Here is a 17,153-nt window from a genome sequence, read left to right as displayed (position 1 = left end):
ACAAACAAGTGTGTTTTAAAACGTTTATTACTGGCTTTTACATCATGTGTGACATATAAAAATATGCAGATAAAGTTAAACGGTCTCTAGGAAATACAAACAAGACCAACAGGCACTTTTTAGGAGCAGACTGCTCTTCATGCTGGGAGTGAAAGTTCATTAACGTGGTACATACAGTACATAGTATATATGAGGTTAAACAGCAGTAAGATGCGACTTAAGGCATTGAGTTACAGTCTGTTGCAAATTATCACTTGGCCTAATAAGAGAAAAAGTAGTGAAAAGTGTAAATCTATCTCTATAAGTAGTGAATTCCTGCAATAATAGTTACATATAAGCTGTTAAATACATTTGATCTCCCTGAAAGTCAACAGTAGCATGTAACAGGTAGAACCAACTGCCTGGCTGTAGTGTTCATCAATGTCATGCTTTTTAAATGATGTATATATTTTACCTCCCTTCAGTCATATTGTATGTCTCCTACCAAACAACCAGCTTATTAAACTTCAAGTTAAATCGACCAACGCTGGTAAACGGTATTAAAAAGTGCACCTACTTGTGCCACCAAAATGCAATTATGTTTGTTAAGCTATGTCATGACGAATTTCGCAAGGCAGTTGAACACTGATTTAGCATTCAGAAAAACGTAACATTGTGGTTCATGATGCTTTTTAAACACCTACAAAAACAAAATTAGAACACGGTGCAGTTACACAGAGCCTTTAAGGTTAGATTCCCACTCTGTCTCAGTCATGTTTGAAGAGGGGGGGGGCTGAATAAATAAAAGGCCAGACTGCTGCTGTGTCTACAAACCTTTGTGTGTGTGTGTCTGACCTCAAGGTCCCTGCCCTTAAGTTCAGCCATCCACGTTCCATGTGCAAACAGGTCCCAATGATGCCCAACAGAGGGCACACTCTGCTCAGTTAACCAGGACCAGCACTGAGCTCTGAGTGGTGTAGTTGTAGTAGTGTGGTCCTTTTTCTGCCAGACTGGTTTTACGCTCCAGTTTCTGGCACAGTTCGATCCAGTTCTGGAGAGTTTGTCTTTAGTGTTTAGGAAATGGTGCAGATGGTGCTGTTTTGGTTCTTCATGGCCTCTCTCCTCTTCAGCTCTCTGGTGATCCTCCTCCTAATGCCCTCCAAGTACAAGCCTCGGTCAAACTGTCCCGCACCTAGGGGAATACTAAACAACAAAAACAACTTATGTCACACACCAGATTTAATAAAGGAAAGCCAACTTTAAATATGTAAGCATTTAACAATCCAGAATAATTCAAATATTAACATTCTTGGTGCCTAGAAGAATCTAAATTAGTATAAACTTTGTGTCGTTCAATTTTTAGAACTATTCATGATACAGGGTTCGTACACTTTAGCAGTGGTCAAATTCAAGCATTTTTCAAGAACTTTAATGTACATTTTCAAGCTTTTTTAGTATCTTACACCTGTAGTAAATTGCATGTTTTAGATGAGTACTTGCATACTAAAAGGGGGAGATTTCACTAAACCATACCAACAGCGATGGTATTACACTTTTAGGAGGAACGGTCTTCATTTCAGATAGGCTACTCATTATTTTTTACATTGAACATGTGATTATCTATAGTCTATTGATGGATATAGTCAGATTGCAAGAGAAATACAGTAAGATTTTCAAGCAGTCACAAGCACTTTATCCAAAATCCAAGCACTTTTTAAACCTTGAAAATACAACATCTAAATTCAAGCATTTTCAAGGATTTCAAGCACCCGTACGAACCCTGATAATAGAACATTCACCGATATAATACCATTAATGAACAAATACACTGTAATGCTTAGTCCTACTGGTCATTGACAGAAATCAATATATTGTCGAATGCATCTTGGGACTCACTTGTCTCTGCCGGGCCTCAGTTTGACCTGGAAGACGCTGATGACGGGCCGATGGTCTGAGGTCTTGATGCTGGAGCAGCTGGTGTACTTCACCACTTTTATATCATCAGCCTGCCTGCTCCTGAACAGGATCCTGTCCTGTGAACACAAGGAGAGAGGTTTCAGTCAGCTGAGAGCCACAAGATTCTCTAACTTTAAAAAACTCCTGAAGACCCAGCTCTTCAGAGAGCATCTTCTCTCCTAGCACCACACGATAATTCTACTCCTTAAAGAATTGTCACTAGCACTTATTGATGCACTAATAGCTCTTATTGCACTATATGCTTTGGATAAAAGCGTCTGATAAATGACTAAATGTAAATGTAAGATTCTGACTGAAACTGGCATGTCCAGTTCAGATTTTAATTCAACCAAAAGTCTGGATTTTTGGATGCTTGTTTTTGTTTTTCTTACTGTATATGAAGGCGTTCTCTGTTTAGAAGTGGTGTCGTAGATATCACAGCCGACGTCAAACTTATATGTGGGGAAGAAATGTATCGGTGCCTCTTGGAAGCCTTTAAAGATCGAACCTGGAGATAAAAAGAGCAAATTTGCACAGGATCAATTGAAGCCAACTATCTACTTCCAGAAAAACTTCTATAAAGAATTTTTACAGTGATTTAGCCTCCAACATGCAAGCATACCATCCTTCATTTCCTTGGAGAGCTGGTCGTGCTCCAACAGAGGGCCCATGTCGCCGCCTGCTGTGCGGTTCATGAGAGTCTCCACGTCAGTCCGGTCTTTACTCAGCCGGAAGTTAAAATCTCCAAACCAGAAAACCTGGTCGAACCTTGTGGTGACGTCAGCTACGATTAAAAATAACATCCTTTGATTATCCAAGATTGTAACATTATTCTTAGCAACATCAAGGCTTTATTACAAAATAAGTATTTGAATAACAGGACCAGAAGTTGGACAAAAACTGATGGATTCGTGGACACAAAACCAAAAATGGATTGTAATTGCAACAGCTAAAAACCTTTCTGGGGAAAAAGAAAGAGGAATATGTTCAAACCCTAATGTCTGAACATATTTCAATCTAGTTTTAACAGTTACAATTAATCCTAGTTTCATCTAATAAAGTGGGAAAATGTACATCAACCACAGTTTTCAACCTAATTTGTGGACTGCCATGAATTCAGTGTAGTAATAGCTTATTTTAAGATACATATGTCTTTTGAAAATCATCTAATATATGTAAAATATTATTTATCCCATTGTCAGAATGTTACATGTTTGAGAACGATATTTTGACCCAGGATGTGAGGCTAACTGCAGCAGGTAATTCTGTTAAAGTTTAATCATTTTATGTTTTTTTTAAGGTCTGGGTTCAGAAATGCCAGCATCTTAATTGTTTTGATTGCTTCCATCTTTTCACACACGCTAACTTACATGGTGTAGAGCGGTATGGGTTGGTGTCTGGAAGGCCTTTTGGAAGAGCTAGAGCCTCGACGATCTTGTTGTAATCTAGCACTCTCTCGTAAACTTTAGCATCTCCAGCTGGAAAAAGGATCAGAATCAGAAAATAGAAACACGTTAGGACTGCCTCGCTGTCAATGCTGCAAAGTTTACATGCAAATATATATAACACTAAAGACAGATGTAAAAGCAGATATGATGAGTTTAATTACTAAAACATGACTCTCATAGAATATGTATACATTGTTTAATATTTACATGCCAAGACATGCCATTATGCTGAAGAAGTAAAAACCACAACATTACAGTTTTTTTCTGTTAGGTGTGGAAGTGACAAATTTTCCTTCTATGTTGCATCCAACCCTCCTAAAACTTAAGTAGAAATCTTACAGCCATCCTGATAATAGCTTCTTTCTATAATAAATAATTGCTTCAGTATGCAGCCTCTTTAGGCTTTGGGGAAAAAAACTCCTACTCACAGGTAAAATGGGATGTGATGAAAAGGAAGGAAGTGCCAAAAAAGGTAAATGCAATTCCAACAGCCCCTTTGGTCTTGATCTGAGAGATGATCCTGGTTGTGACTGTGGCATGCTCCACCTCTGTGTGGGTCCATAGGAAAAAAATATGTTGTGGTCAGTGTCATAACCAGCCATAACAGTCAGATTCAAACACAAAAAACATGCAAATTTCTAGTGGACATGATGGAAATATGTCACCGCATTAAAATATGCAATATGTCATCACATAGCTGTGGATGAGATGTGTAATGATCAAATCAAAAATATTGAGATCATCTTAAAGGAGTTTATTACCTGAGCAGAACCAGATGAGGTCTCTTCTTACAAATACAGTGAGATACAAAACACCATGTGATGCTGCGTACAGCATGACATAGTAAGGTCCCAAAGTCTCCTGAAGGCGGGTTTCCCACTCCCTCCTGCACACACACATACACAGAAGTAACTGAACTCACAGTCCTGATACAGTCATTAGAACTCACTTTCATTCAGTGATGATGCAAACAAAATAACATACCTGTCAGGACAGCCTTCCTGGACCCCGATAATATAAAAGTCTTGTGCAAATTCAGAGTCTGTTGGAAGGAGGAGATCATCTAAGTTGACTGGAAGCCCCTAAAAAATGATAGAAACTTGGTTATAGGTAAATATGTAATTAGTAATAAGACTTTAACCCATTGAAGCCTGGAAAGCGGATATGTCGTTTTGTAGTATTTGTATAAGCTCTAAAATACTTTTTCAATTTCATTTCTATCTGCTACAGAGGCTGAAAAATCTATTATTTAGTAGGAAGAGTTGACACTTCTGTTGAATTTCCAGAAAAACTTCAGGTTTTAGGGGCTTATTTTAAAATCACCCAGAGGTTTTACAGGCATTTTAGGCCTAAATGGGTTAAATGGTTTGTGGTCAGTGGGATGCTTCAGTAATTATTTCCTCCTACCTTCTCTCCCTGCATGTTCCACGTGGTTATGTAGATGCCCACTCTCCTGTCGGGGAAGTGGCGGTCCAGCTCCTCCGCCCCGAGCAGGGCGCCGCTTCCCAGTACGCTGCCTTCCAGGAAGCTCCTGGAAGATACACATTGGAAAGCAAAGTTAGCTCTTCTAAGGGCAGCCAACTTGCTTTGCAGGATGCAGTGTAGGAAAAAAAGCAAGGCTATTGTCTCAGATGTTAGGTCAATAATTTCAAATTAAAAACACTATTCCCTACTGGGCACTGACTGTGCATGGAGATTATAGACTAAGACCATTTTTTTGCAGCTCCTGCTGTCAAAAACTGTTCTGAACAACTATCTCCTCTGATCTCATGTTAATCCCCCTCATCTCTACCATCTTCCCCTTTTTTTCTTAAAGACGTGAGCAAAAAAGCCTGGAGAAGTTTCAGGGCAACTTAAGAGTCTGTTGGTGTTGCTTCAACACTTACTCCTCCACTTACTTAGAGTAAACCAAGCTCCAGATGCGCTAAGCTAATCAGATCCAATCAGAAGCCACAATCAAAACAAAAATGGCTTGAAGTTGATAAAAGATACTGTAGATTTTTCTTGTGCAGTGCCTGAGCGTTGTGACTTTCATTTAAGGAATTTTCTTTTCTTTTTTTAAGGATAAAGTAGTTGAAGCCTAGCCAGAGCCAAGACTGACACATTATTGACAAATTAGAGACTATATTACTGCTGCAAAGGATAAGAAAATATGCAAATCAAGTTCTAAATGTATCTAGTTTTATCTTGTCTCAGGTCTGTATCTTTATAAGGACCTTAGGTACACTTGAAACAGACTGGCTTCTAATAGACTTCTCTTACTGGTAAAAGTAAACTCTACAAAAGAGCTTTAACATCCAGCCTGAGGGTCACCCCAAATACATCATCCACATAATCATAATATGCCTACTGTACCTGTTCCTCACATCCTGGGGTCTGATGGGGCTGAGCACGCTGTAAGTGGACCTCATGGAGTTGACAGAGGCACTATCCGAGCCCATGTTCTCCAGAAGCCGGCTGTCGCTCAGGTTCCTGTGGAGTCTCTCCCCGAGTTTCTCTCTGGCCAGCACGGCATAATCCAAACAATCCCTGTCAATCCTATTAGCTGCCCTTAAAGTGGCCGCCGCAAAGCTCTTCTCCAGAGCAGGCAGCGTCCCTGTGGGTTGCACCGGAGACAGACGCACCTTGCTGGACCTCGCTCGGTTTTCTGTGGGGTCGCTTTGCTGGCTGTGGGGCCTCCTTTCATACTCGGAGAGACTGCTGCCTCTGTCCCGGAAGACTGGGGATCCCGTCGCAGCAGCAGAGAGGGGTCTCACATTAGAGTCCTGCTCATTCCTAATGCTGACAGCAAACCCACCTTGAGTTGTTTGGTCCTCTTTAAGCGAGTCTGTGGAGGAGCCTGTCTCAACTGGGTCACTCAGGCTCTCCTGGCTGTTTTTCAGCCTCCTGCTTCTCGCGGCCTCCTCCAATGAGACACTTTTGCTGGACTTTGACAGCCTGGGAAGTAAGGGTGGCCGCGGCTGGTATGGACTGATCTCTCTTTCTGCATTTCTAGCAGTGAGTTTAAGGGCTTCATTGTGCTGCTTGCAGGGTTTGGCATCCGCTAAGGAGGTCTTGAGCGCTTGGCTGTCGTTTACAGCTGAATCCCCTTTACCAGGAGCTTCACAGGACTGATGGAGGGGGCTGTCCTCTCCATTCTCAGTCATCCTCTTGTCATGTCTGAGACCAGCTTTGGTCAGGCAGATGGAGATTTCTCATTGCTGACTGACATTCACCTGAAGATGTAAGGTAAAGATGATCAGTGACATGTTTGCCCTACTTTAGCCATAGAAAATCTGTTGTATAACATGTTTAGCTCTTGCCTATTAGCAATTGAATACACTTTTAACAATATTTAAACATGCATTATTTAGGGATAGCATTGCAACCTCAAACAATTAAAAGTTACATTAATTAACAAGTACACAACATGTACAAAAGGAAAAATACATTTTTTATTATATAGATCCCTACAATAAGCAAAAGGTATCTAGAAATTGGAAATAAATATATATTTGGAACGGGTATGATATGCATACTGTATATTAAAACACAGAAACTAAGGTAGCATCTCAGTCTAATTAGATCTAACATTACAGTTAATTTCCACATAATAAAAAGTTACAAACAATTTTTACCTTTATATGTAATATTGGTCAAAAACAGTCATGCACTGTGTGATTTTGATTTTTAACTGCTTATTACAGTCACAGGACACATTTCCACATTACAAAACTGCGACAATAAACTGAAAAAAAAATATCGCACTCCATTTATTATATTAAATAATATATTTTAATCTTTGATGATATATACTTTGGTGATATCATAAAGTGACACAGAAAAATAAGTGACAGTGAAAAATAGTCTTTGCTTGGTAATGTAAGGTCTTTTATTGATTATTTATTTATAATTTATTTTAATTTATATTTTATTTAATTCTATTTCTATTCTCCTTACTTTTTACTGACTTCTGTTTCATTATTTTGTGCACTTAAAACCGTATTTTTCATAAAGTTGTTGCTGTTTATTATATAATACTATTTTGCCATTTTAAACTCCGAGAAAAGTATATTTCTTTCATGCTTTTACATGTATAGTTACATAGGTTTGTCACTGTGTATTATCATGAAACTGACAGCAGTGAAGCTAACTATCCGCTACCTAGCTAACTATATAAATGAATACTAGCAGCGTGCGCTAATTAGGCTAAAGTTAGCATTAGCGGTTTTATTTAACCAGAATCCAAGACTGAGCCGAAACCCCTGAGCAGAGCTAAGTTTAACTTATTTTCTTTTTTCTTGACATTGTATTGTTTATGTGTGTAGATCAATAGTCATCTTACAGTAAATGTTTAATCTTTACTTATACTCTGTAACACATTTGCTACAATGTTTGTAATACAGGTTGACAATACAAATAAATATATAAAAAACACTGAGCAGAAAGGTTCAGTTTTATTCAATTTTAAAGGTTAATAAAAGCTCCATGATTTCTGCTAATTAACTAATAATTAAGTCACGTTTATGTATAAGGATAATATGCACACTGCTAACTGAAGCTAACCGAAGCTAGCCGGAGCATAGCTGTCATAGCACAACAGTAGCTACATGCTAGCCTAGCTAACGTTTATAAGACCGCGTTAATAAGCAGGTAGTGTTGATAGTTTTTGTCTTATGTAACTAGTTATGTCACTGTTATAACGTTGAAGTAAAGTTACCTGTGGTTTACTGTTTGGTTTCAGAGCAGAGCGGCTAATTTAGCATTAGTTCAGTTACTTCCTTAGAAACGTTTGACAACAGATGTTGTTACCAATGAAGAGAGTCATGACAGAGAGCGGTCTGAGTCACAGCGCCCCCACTGTGGCGAGAGGTGGAACTACAGGAAGCTTCTTTGAAAGCTGTTAACTGTTGAATTACAGTAAAGCTACCATAGGGAGAACTCTAGTTTGGTCAACTAATGCTACATAGAAAAAGTAGTTCAAGCTACTTAGTAGAAAAAATGATCAAATCTACAATGTTCATAGACTTCAAATCTCATAGTGCCTAAAAATTGTCAGTATTCAAGTTCATAACGTTTTGAGCTTGTTATCAGTAGCAAGTGTGACAAATTGTACTTGACTACAGATGCTGATATCGGAAATATATAATTTCTATACTTACAGCATGGTAATTAGTAGGTATTTCCAATATTTGTGTGTGTGTGTGTGTGTGTGTGTGTGTGTGTGTGTGTGTGTGTGTGTGTGTGTGTGTACAGTACTGCCCTACAAAGCAAAAAGAATGCAGAACTGAGAAAAATTACTTGAAAGTTATCCTGTAATCCAGCCGTTTAGTTACTGTACACACGACTACCATTTTTCTCCAAAACGACACACATTTGAGATAAGATGTTTTGTCACATAACAAAGGATGCCTTGAAAGTCATGAAAATTATAATAACTAATTTTTTTTACCAAAAATGCAGTTACTGCCTTTTTGCTTTGTAGGGCAGAGTATCTGTGTCCATGTGTCTTTTTTCCAAACAATTTCCAAAAATAATGCTGCTATCTGTTGCTGCCAGATTCAGCAGCATTACTGGGCTCCACCTTTGGTTATTTTCAGTTTTTACTTTATTCATTCAGATTATATTCAGATATTTCAGATATGAAAATAAAGATCTTCTGTTATTCACAAACCCACTTTTTGAAAACAAAAGGGTTTAATTTGACAACATTTTTTTAAACAAATCTGGCTTTGTCCTATCTGCTCATGCTAAAAAATAATTTACCTGACCATTTGACCTATGAATAACATTACACAAAGTTCAAGTGTGTGGTGGTAGTAGTCTGATGAATGCCACTGCCTAGCCATGCCTTTACAACAGTCAGGATGAAAGAAAAGGGGGTAGGGGAGGTCAAAGGGGGTTCATTCACAGTAGAAAAGCAATGTTAAAATAATATATTTTTTAAAAACTGTCCTTTCCTTTTATGGCAGAATTTATAGTTTGTAGTTTTAATAGTTTAACACAAAAATGGCAAGAAAGTAATTACACTATTTAAATCACTAAGCAAAATATAAATGCAACTGTACTACCAGCAAGCTAATGTAGTTAAAGTACTAGTTTAATTAATAAATAATAACAATAATAATAATAATAATAATAATAATAAAACAAAATATAAAGATAATGATGAAAATGTTAAAAGCAATGTGCATTCCTACAATAAGCAAAATATATCTAGAAACTGAAAAAATACAAAAAAAGAGGATTTGAAAAGGGTCTGATACACATACTTATTTGATCCGATAATTTCTACAAAATAATTGTTTTTACCTTGATTATTGGTCATATTTCTCTTCTCACTGAATGTCATATATTGGTCTAATACAGTCAAATGCTTTGACTTACACTATGTGATTTTAAGTGTTTATTATAAAGGACAAAACCTGAAAACATTATCCTCACACTTCATTCATTTTATTATATGATATATTTTTCATATTTGATACTTTTCAGTGTTGTAAAATGCACATCGGTATGAATGAGATCATAAAGAGACAGAAAAAGAAGTGACAGTGAAAGACAGTTGTTGTTAAGAAATTCTCTTATAGTCTTTTATTTGTGAGAAAAAAACATTTAATATGCTTTTATTTCCATTTCCCTGACTTTTTACTGACTTCTGTTTTATCAACCCACTCATGACTGGCTGTATTGCAAACCTCATAATCACTTACACATTATTATGCACCTTAAACCATACTTTATTATAAAGGTGTTGCTGTTATTATATATAGTATTACTTTTGCCGTTTTTAACTCTAAGAAAATTATAATTTCTTTGCTTTTACATGTAAGTTTATCACTTGATGTTATTATGAAACTTACTATAGTGAACATACAAAAACTTTATAAAGGACACACTATGTATCAGGAACAAGAAGAGAGAGAAAAAAGGAAAATGTTGCTGACAAAATGGCGCATGTCACAGTGAAAACAATGTCAAGATGAGACTCTGATTGTTAACCCTTTCATCCTTTCTTTGACGCCCCGTCACGCTGTATGAGAAAGAGCCGCTGAGAGGATTTCTGAGGCTGCCGGCCCCTGGAAAAGTGGACAAGCTGTCCATATTCTGTGCATTTCTATAGGATTGTTGCTGGCTCAGGGGGTTTAGACAAAAGGGGGGTGAGGTATAAAAGGAAAGGGTTAAACCAGGTAGGGTACAGTTCAGTGCAAGAGCAGCAGCAATACCAACAGCAGCAGCAGCACCAGCAGCAGCACACCGACCAGCAAAATGACTTCCAGTGGAATGAACATGATGAGCAAGGTAAGCTTTGTGATCATGTTTAATTTTCATAATGTCTCCTAAACTTAAATAGGATGAACTGCATTGCTCTTGTGGCCTTTAAACCATCGACCAACCAACCTTGTGCTGTTTATTCCAGAGATACTTTAAAGGTGCAATATATTTTTTCATTCCTTGTAGAAAAAAAACTGCAAATAATTATTAGAATCAGAGAACTTCACAGAGATCAGTTTGTACTTGTCTCTGAGCTCATTGTTTTTTTGTTTTGGTTCACTTTTACAGCTCTTATAGTGTCATTTTTGGCTGCAGCAGGCAGCTATTTTCATTCATTAAGCTCTAAAAACACTATCTGCTCAGCACCAAAGGGCAGACAGAGAGATTTAGCCAACCAGCTCATAAACATACTGATGGATTTAGCAGGTTAAGAGTGAACATATTTATCTCAGAAGTTGGTAAAAACCATAAACAGAGCTAAAATGAGAGCAAAGATTGAACTTTAACTCCTAAGGTGGACAGAAACAGCTTCAAATAAATGCAAATGTTGCTCTTCTGCATCGTCTCTGCTGCCCCCATGTGGCCAAACGATGCACTATTACAGGTTTAAAGCTGCACACTGAAAGTTTTCCAGCAGAGAAAATGAACATGTGCAGCTTTAAATAAAAAAAAACATTACACTTGTGCCTCTCACGTGTTCTAAACCAAACTCTATTTTTCTCTCAGATCATCTTCTACGAGGAGAGGAACTTCCAGGGTCGTTCCTATGAGTGCATGAGCGACTGCCCCGACATGTCCTCCTACATGAACAGGTGCCACTCCTGCAGGGTGGAGAGAGGCTGCTTCATGGTGTACGACCGCACCAACTACATGGGCAACCAGTACTTCATGAAGAGGGGCGAGTACGCCGACTACATGAGCATGATGGGAATGAGCGACTGCATCAGGTCCTGCCGCATGATCCCCATGGTAAGACCCGACACCTGTCTAGATCTACTGTAACTGACTTCTCTGAACTTATAGCTGTAAATGTGAGATTCTCTGAGTTAAACCCTGTTCTCTGCTGCACCACAGCACAGGGGATCCTACAGGATGAAGATCTACGAGAGGGAGAACTTCGGCGGTCAGATGTCTGAGCTGATGGAGGACTGTGACAACATCATGGACCGTTACCGCATGTCCAACTGCATGTCCTGCAACGTGATGGAGGGCCACTGGCTGATGTACGAGCAGGCCCACTACAGGGGCAGGATGATGTACGTGAGGCCCGGCGAGTACAGGAACTTCATGCAAATGGGCAGCAGCAACATGAGGTTCATGAGCATGAGGCGCATCACCGACTCCTGCTATTAGACTCTCTTTGCACTGAATAAAACTGTCACAACCTAAACTGCTGCTGTGTTTAAGTCGTTTTTCTATACTTCACACAGTTTACACTAATCAGAGCTGGTCAGATTTAAAAAAAAAAATTGTTATAACTTTATTTTAGGCATTTTTAGTTATACAAAAATGAGCATACATACATACATACATATACAAACATATAAACTCAAAATATAATCCCATGTTAGTACCCTCCCTTTCTCCCTCCCCTTATACCCTCCCATGGGACCAAGAGTACAAAAAATAAATTAAAAAATAAAATAAAATAAAATGAAACACAAGATCCATTTCTGCAGAGGTAGCTGGTCAGATTTCTAATGCTGTGACTCAAGGAGTTGACAAAATTTCTCATTTTCATTGAATTATTCGCTTTTTATTCTCATTTCCCACCCACTTCAACACCTCAATCCTCCAATGTCTTGGCAGATATATATGCTGGATTGTGTAATTAAGCACAAGAAACTGCAAAATCTAAAGCAATATAATACCAGGACTGGCATATAATACCTTTCAGTTATAGAACATTAAAGGGTCTACAATGTATGATTTTTTTAATATTGTTTCTATTGATATGTCAAAAAACCTGCAGCCGAATAGCATTTTGGTACTATTAATGCTGTTTCGATTACATTCTGATCCTTAACAGTATACAAAAATAGGCTTTACCATGTGGTTATTTCATATAGACTATTTATTTATTGAATAACCCAAAAACATACTACATCATGATATATATTGTTTTTGAAATATAAAAAAAAGACCTATATTGGGATAGAAGTTTTTGGCCATATTGCCCAGCCCTATCCAAAACATTAGCGCTGCAATGCACTATTTTATATGGAAGTTTCTAACTTGATTTCGTTGATGTTCTTGAAACTATGTTATATATAACCTACACATCATACCATACAGCATATAGATATTTCTGTTTGTTACAGGATTGCGACTGCAGTCTTTAGACCATAGTTTTTCACGATAGCTACTCCATTTAAGGCAGTACTGGTTCAGGTAAGAGTTAGTCAAGTCAAGTCAAGTCAAAGTTTTTTTATAGAGCACATTTAAAAACAACCTCAGTTGACCAAAGTGCTGAACAGTTATTAAAATAGAATAAAATCATACACAAATAGTTATAAATAAAAACAATGAAAAAAATAAAATACAAAAAACAGTAAAACAATAAAATGGTAACAAAAACTCAATCCAAAAACAGAGTTAGAGATAGAAAAGGGGGAAAAAAGGGTAAAAAAAAAGTAAAAGAAAGCCAAGGATTTTTGCCTCACTGGGACTAAACACCAAGAAGAATAAATAGGTTTTTAATAATGTTTTAAAGTGCTCAACAGACTGTGCAGCTCCGACCTGGAGAGGTAGGCTGTTAGGGTTTAGGGGTCAGGGTTACAGTTGGATACTCTACATCACCTGGCAATGATGGGCAGTGTCCTGAAACTGCAGTTTCTGGGACTACATGAATAAGCTGCTCCTCTTACTTTCCAGACCAGCCAATCCTAAAATCATCCACTAGATGTCTCTAGACTTTCTTGCCAGTCCTGGTCACCTGACATATTTTCCAAACTCAATTAAATGTCAATTAAATGAAGCATCAGTAAAGTTGTCATGTGCTTATGTGGCCCTTGCTGCCTTGCACTCACATGCCATGACAGGTGGTGGTTTTCTAACTGTGCATAGAGTGAGAATAAGATCTTTGTTATCTTCTTCTTGGATCAGATGCAATAAGAAGTACTATTTACTTACTTACTGACATTTTTAGTGTCTTCTGTGTGATGGAGCTAATCACCATCTGTGAAGAAGTAGCGATACAAACTGCTGGAACTGTTACCTCCTTGTTATAAAATTAGGCTTGTGTCAGCTTTAAGCACTGCACTGAGCTGGAGGAAGTTTAGTCTAATCCTGAGTGGAATTCAAACCGTTGTGTCTAGAGTCTTACATAGTAAACTTGGCCATTGTCACATAAATACTGGAATAGCTGAGATTCTCTGATTATATTAACACCGCTGCGATTTGGCTTCGGTCTCGGTCAGAGTTGTTATGAGATGTAAATATTGTCTTTGGAGCATCTGGGTTTGTTTCTGCTAGACCCTGTGTTTCCTTCAGTCCTGTTCCTATTAGACAGACAAAAACAGAGCAACCACACAGGTGAACACACAGCCAGTCTGGTTGCTTTTCACTTAAACTTTCATATCACACATGCATGGTAATAACATGCAAATTGCAAAGACATTAAGGTAACTATTTATCTTTTTTCCATGCTCACAAACTCATGCATTCCTGCAAGGGTTTAGGGCTGTCCCACAATCAAATTGTCAAGTACTTTAGGGCTCTACAGCTGCTGTTTTCAGGTTTTTATGTACACTTTCCACAAGTCCCTAATTCTGCAGACTTTACTTCATGAGAATTACCCACAGCTCTTTAATGTGACATTAAAACATGGGGTTACCAGGGGGAAAACAGTATAAAGGTAACAAGTATTTAAGGTGGTACATAAAAAAGCACATTTAATTAATCTTAAAAAAAAATAAATACATACAGGCGGTATATGTGTCGCGCACTGAAACAGTTATCTTATATTTCTGTTTGATTTTAAAATCTCAGTCTGCCTGGTTAAACTAATTTTAGTCCATTCATACTTTCATTATATTAACAAGGTTAAAATATTACTTACTTGAATGCCTAACTACTGTGAAGAAAGGAAAATTGTTGTACCCTATAGGAAATTTAATATATATATAATCTTTTTTCCTTTAAGAGGAAAAAAACAACCCATTGTGTGTAGGCTGCAGGAAAATATATGCTTGTGTCAAACTTGGGCAATAAAGCTGCAAAAATGAAGATGGTCGTGTTTTGTGGCAGTTCGTTCTGAGGGTGCAACATATGTAGAATTTGCGTCCTATCTCCAACAAGATAGGGACATATAGTTTTTTGTTACACGCCTCAGAGAAGGATTATAGAGGCACATGTCTCTCTCTCTGTCTTTCTTTCTTTCTCAATCTTTCTTTCTCTTTCCTCTCTCTTCTTCCTCCAGAGAACAGCCAATCCAGCGAGCGAGTGGGGAATCGATGCCCTGATACGAGAGTCAGCCTAATGAGGATCAGAAACATCTTAATAAAGACCCATAATCCACCACTTAATCCCTCATTACAGAATCATCTGCATTCACTGGTCCTGCTCCATACCGCCGCAGTGACGGCACATTTAGGCCCATTGTTCTACCTCGCCTCATCTTTCACCCAGGGCTACGTCTCCCTTTGTCTCCCCTCGGTGTCAGTTATATTTGATCCGCTCTCATTAGACTTTCAGACGAGATGAGTAGAAGGGCCTGAAAATAGTGCTTTTGTGTGCACTTCTATGCTATCTCCTGTCTGAAATGGAAAATGAGACATATGCTTAATGAGGAGGAGATGGACTGGGCCCTGCGGTCCGACAGAGACAGATAGGGAGCGTATTGTGTGGAGAGAGTGCTGCGACCGATACGGTGAAAGGGCACGCTTTCCAGGCAACGTCTGCGTCTCCGATTATAGACTTCAGAGAATGTGAAAATGACTCAAAAATAAAAAGTGGGACAGACGGATTAAAGTTTAATGCTGAGCCCTGAAAACACTGCGTTTAAGTTTAGTGCAGAATTGACACAAAAGTTGGGGAAGTTTACCCAAGTAAAGTAAAAAAAAAAACACATACATCTATCCATTTTCATCCACTTATCCAGGGCCGGGTCGCGGAGGCAGCAGGCTAAGCAAGGTATTCCAGACGTCCTCCTCCCGGGCAATGTTTTCACGCTTTTCCTGGGGAACCCCGAGGCGTTCCCAAGCCAGACAAGATATATAATCTCTCCAGCGTGTTTGAGGACACCCGGGGGCCTCCTGCAGCAGCTGGACGTGCCCGGAAAACCTCTAGCGGGAGGCGCCCAAGAGGCATCCTGATCAGATGAACCCGAAGCACCTCAGCTTGGCCCGTGTCGACATGAAGGAGCAGCAGCTCTACTCTGAGCTCCCTCCGGATGCCTATCTGGAAGGCCGGGCCTACGGAGGAAACTCATTTCAGCCACTTGTATCTGCAATCACTATTGACTGAAGAATAATGTGTTCAAGTATATTTTGTTTCCTGATGGTACAGACAGTTTATCTTCGCTGGACCGGGAATTAATCCACAAACATTCTTCTCATTAACTTATTTCTTTGGTCTTTTCTTTATATTTCCCCTTCATTTCTTGAGCTTCTACCTCATGTTCTTCCATGTCACGACTCCAATTAGTCCAGAATGCAGCTGCTCGACTTCTAACTGGAGCACGTAGGCAAGAGCACATTTAAAGTCTCTAAACTGGCTCCCTGTATCGTTTAGGACTCATTTTAAGATGTTATTGTTCACTTTTAAGGGTCTCACTGCATTGGCCCCCTCTTACCTGTCTAATCTTCTGTCCCGAAAACCAGACTAAACCAGAGAGGTGACAGAGCCTTTGTTGTTGTGGCCCCCAATCTCTGAAACAAGCTTCCCCTACAGATCCCCCTGAAGTGCAAATCACAATGGCAAATAAGAAAACACAACGACAAATCAAAAAACACAACGGCAAATCAAAAAACACAACGACGATTTATAAAACACCGTTGCCGTTGTGTTTTCTGATTAGCCGTTGTGATTTGCACTTCAGGGCCACCGTAGATCAGACTGGCCCCTACACTGCCTGTTTTTAAATCTCTTTTAAAAACCTCTCTGTTCTCCCTGGCCTTCGAAGTCTCTGTCTGATAGAGGGTTGCTTTGTGGTCTGAATTCTAGTGTCTTTAATCCGTGTTAACTGTCTGTATTCTGTATTTTGTAACTCAATGCATATTGTTATGCAGCACTTGGGTCAACGCTGTTGTTTTTATATGCTTTATAAATACATTTGTATTGTATTTTATTCTATATCTATCAGTAAAGCAGCATGCTGGTTTCATTCCTGTGGATGGGAATAGTTTTTCAAAATGCCACGTGAAATCAGCACCTTCCAGACACACTCCAATTTAGACTAACGAAGGAGGTTAATATAGAATTATGTGTTGAGCGAGGAGGAGAAATCTCTTTTCCTTTAGCTGTGAGATGATCCTTGCGAGGGTTGGATAATTAGCCCCATGAAGGTGCAGAGAA

General features: G+C 38.7%; 2 protein-coding genes across 2 annotated transcripts; one reads left to right on the top strand and one right to left on the bottom strand.

Annotated features, from left to right (window-relative positions):
* Window positions 1–9: 9 nt before the first annotated feature.
* On the bottom strand, window positions 10–8,205 carry inpp5e (inositol polyphosphate-5-phosphatase E). The gene is made up of 11 exons (XM_059337412.1): window positions 8,083–8,205; window positions 5,739–6,598; window positions 4,791–4,914; window positions 4,368–4,465; window positions 4,145–4,269; window positions 3,812–3,931; window positions 3,306–3,413; window positions 2,558–2,719; window positions 2,328–2,443; window positions 1,876–2,012; window positions 10–1,182 (listed from the first exon to the last, which is right to left on the bottom strand). The coding sequence occupies exons 2-11, from the start codon at window positions 6,527–6,529 to the stop codon at window positions 1,053–1,055; spliced, it is 1,911 nt and encodes a 636-aa protein (XP_059193395.1). The 5' UTR covers window positions 6,530–6,598; window positions 8,083–8,205; the 3' UTR covers window positions 10–1,052.
* A 2,426-nt stretch (window positions 8,206–10,631) lies between these two features.
* LOC131974840 (gamma-crystallin M2-like) lies at window positions 10,632–11,990 on the top strand. The gene is made up of 3 exons (XM_059337323.1): window positions 10,632–10,664; window positions 11,364–11,606; window positions 11,712–11,990. Exons 1-3 carry the CDS (start codon window positions 10,632–10,634, stop codon window positions 11,988–11,990), a joined length of 555 nt encoding a protein of 184 aa, XP_059193306.1.
* The last annotated feature ends 5,163 nt before the right edge of the window (window positions 11,991–17,153 follow it).

This window comes from Centropristis striata, chromosome 7, assembly GCF_030273125.1.
Source record: "Centropristis striata isolate RG_2023a ecotype Rhode Island chromosome 7, C.striata_1.0, whole genome shotgun sequence".
In the NCBI taxonomy this organism is placed as follows: Eukaryota; Metazoa; Chordata; class Actinopteri; order Perciformes; family Serranidae; genus Centropristis; species Centropristis striata.
The sequence above is the reverse complement of the archived record's forward strand: the minus strand, read 5'-3'. Positions and strand labels throughout refer to the sequence as shown.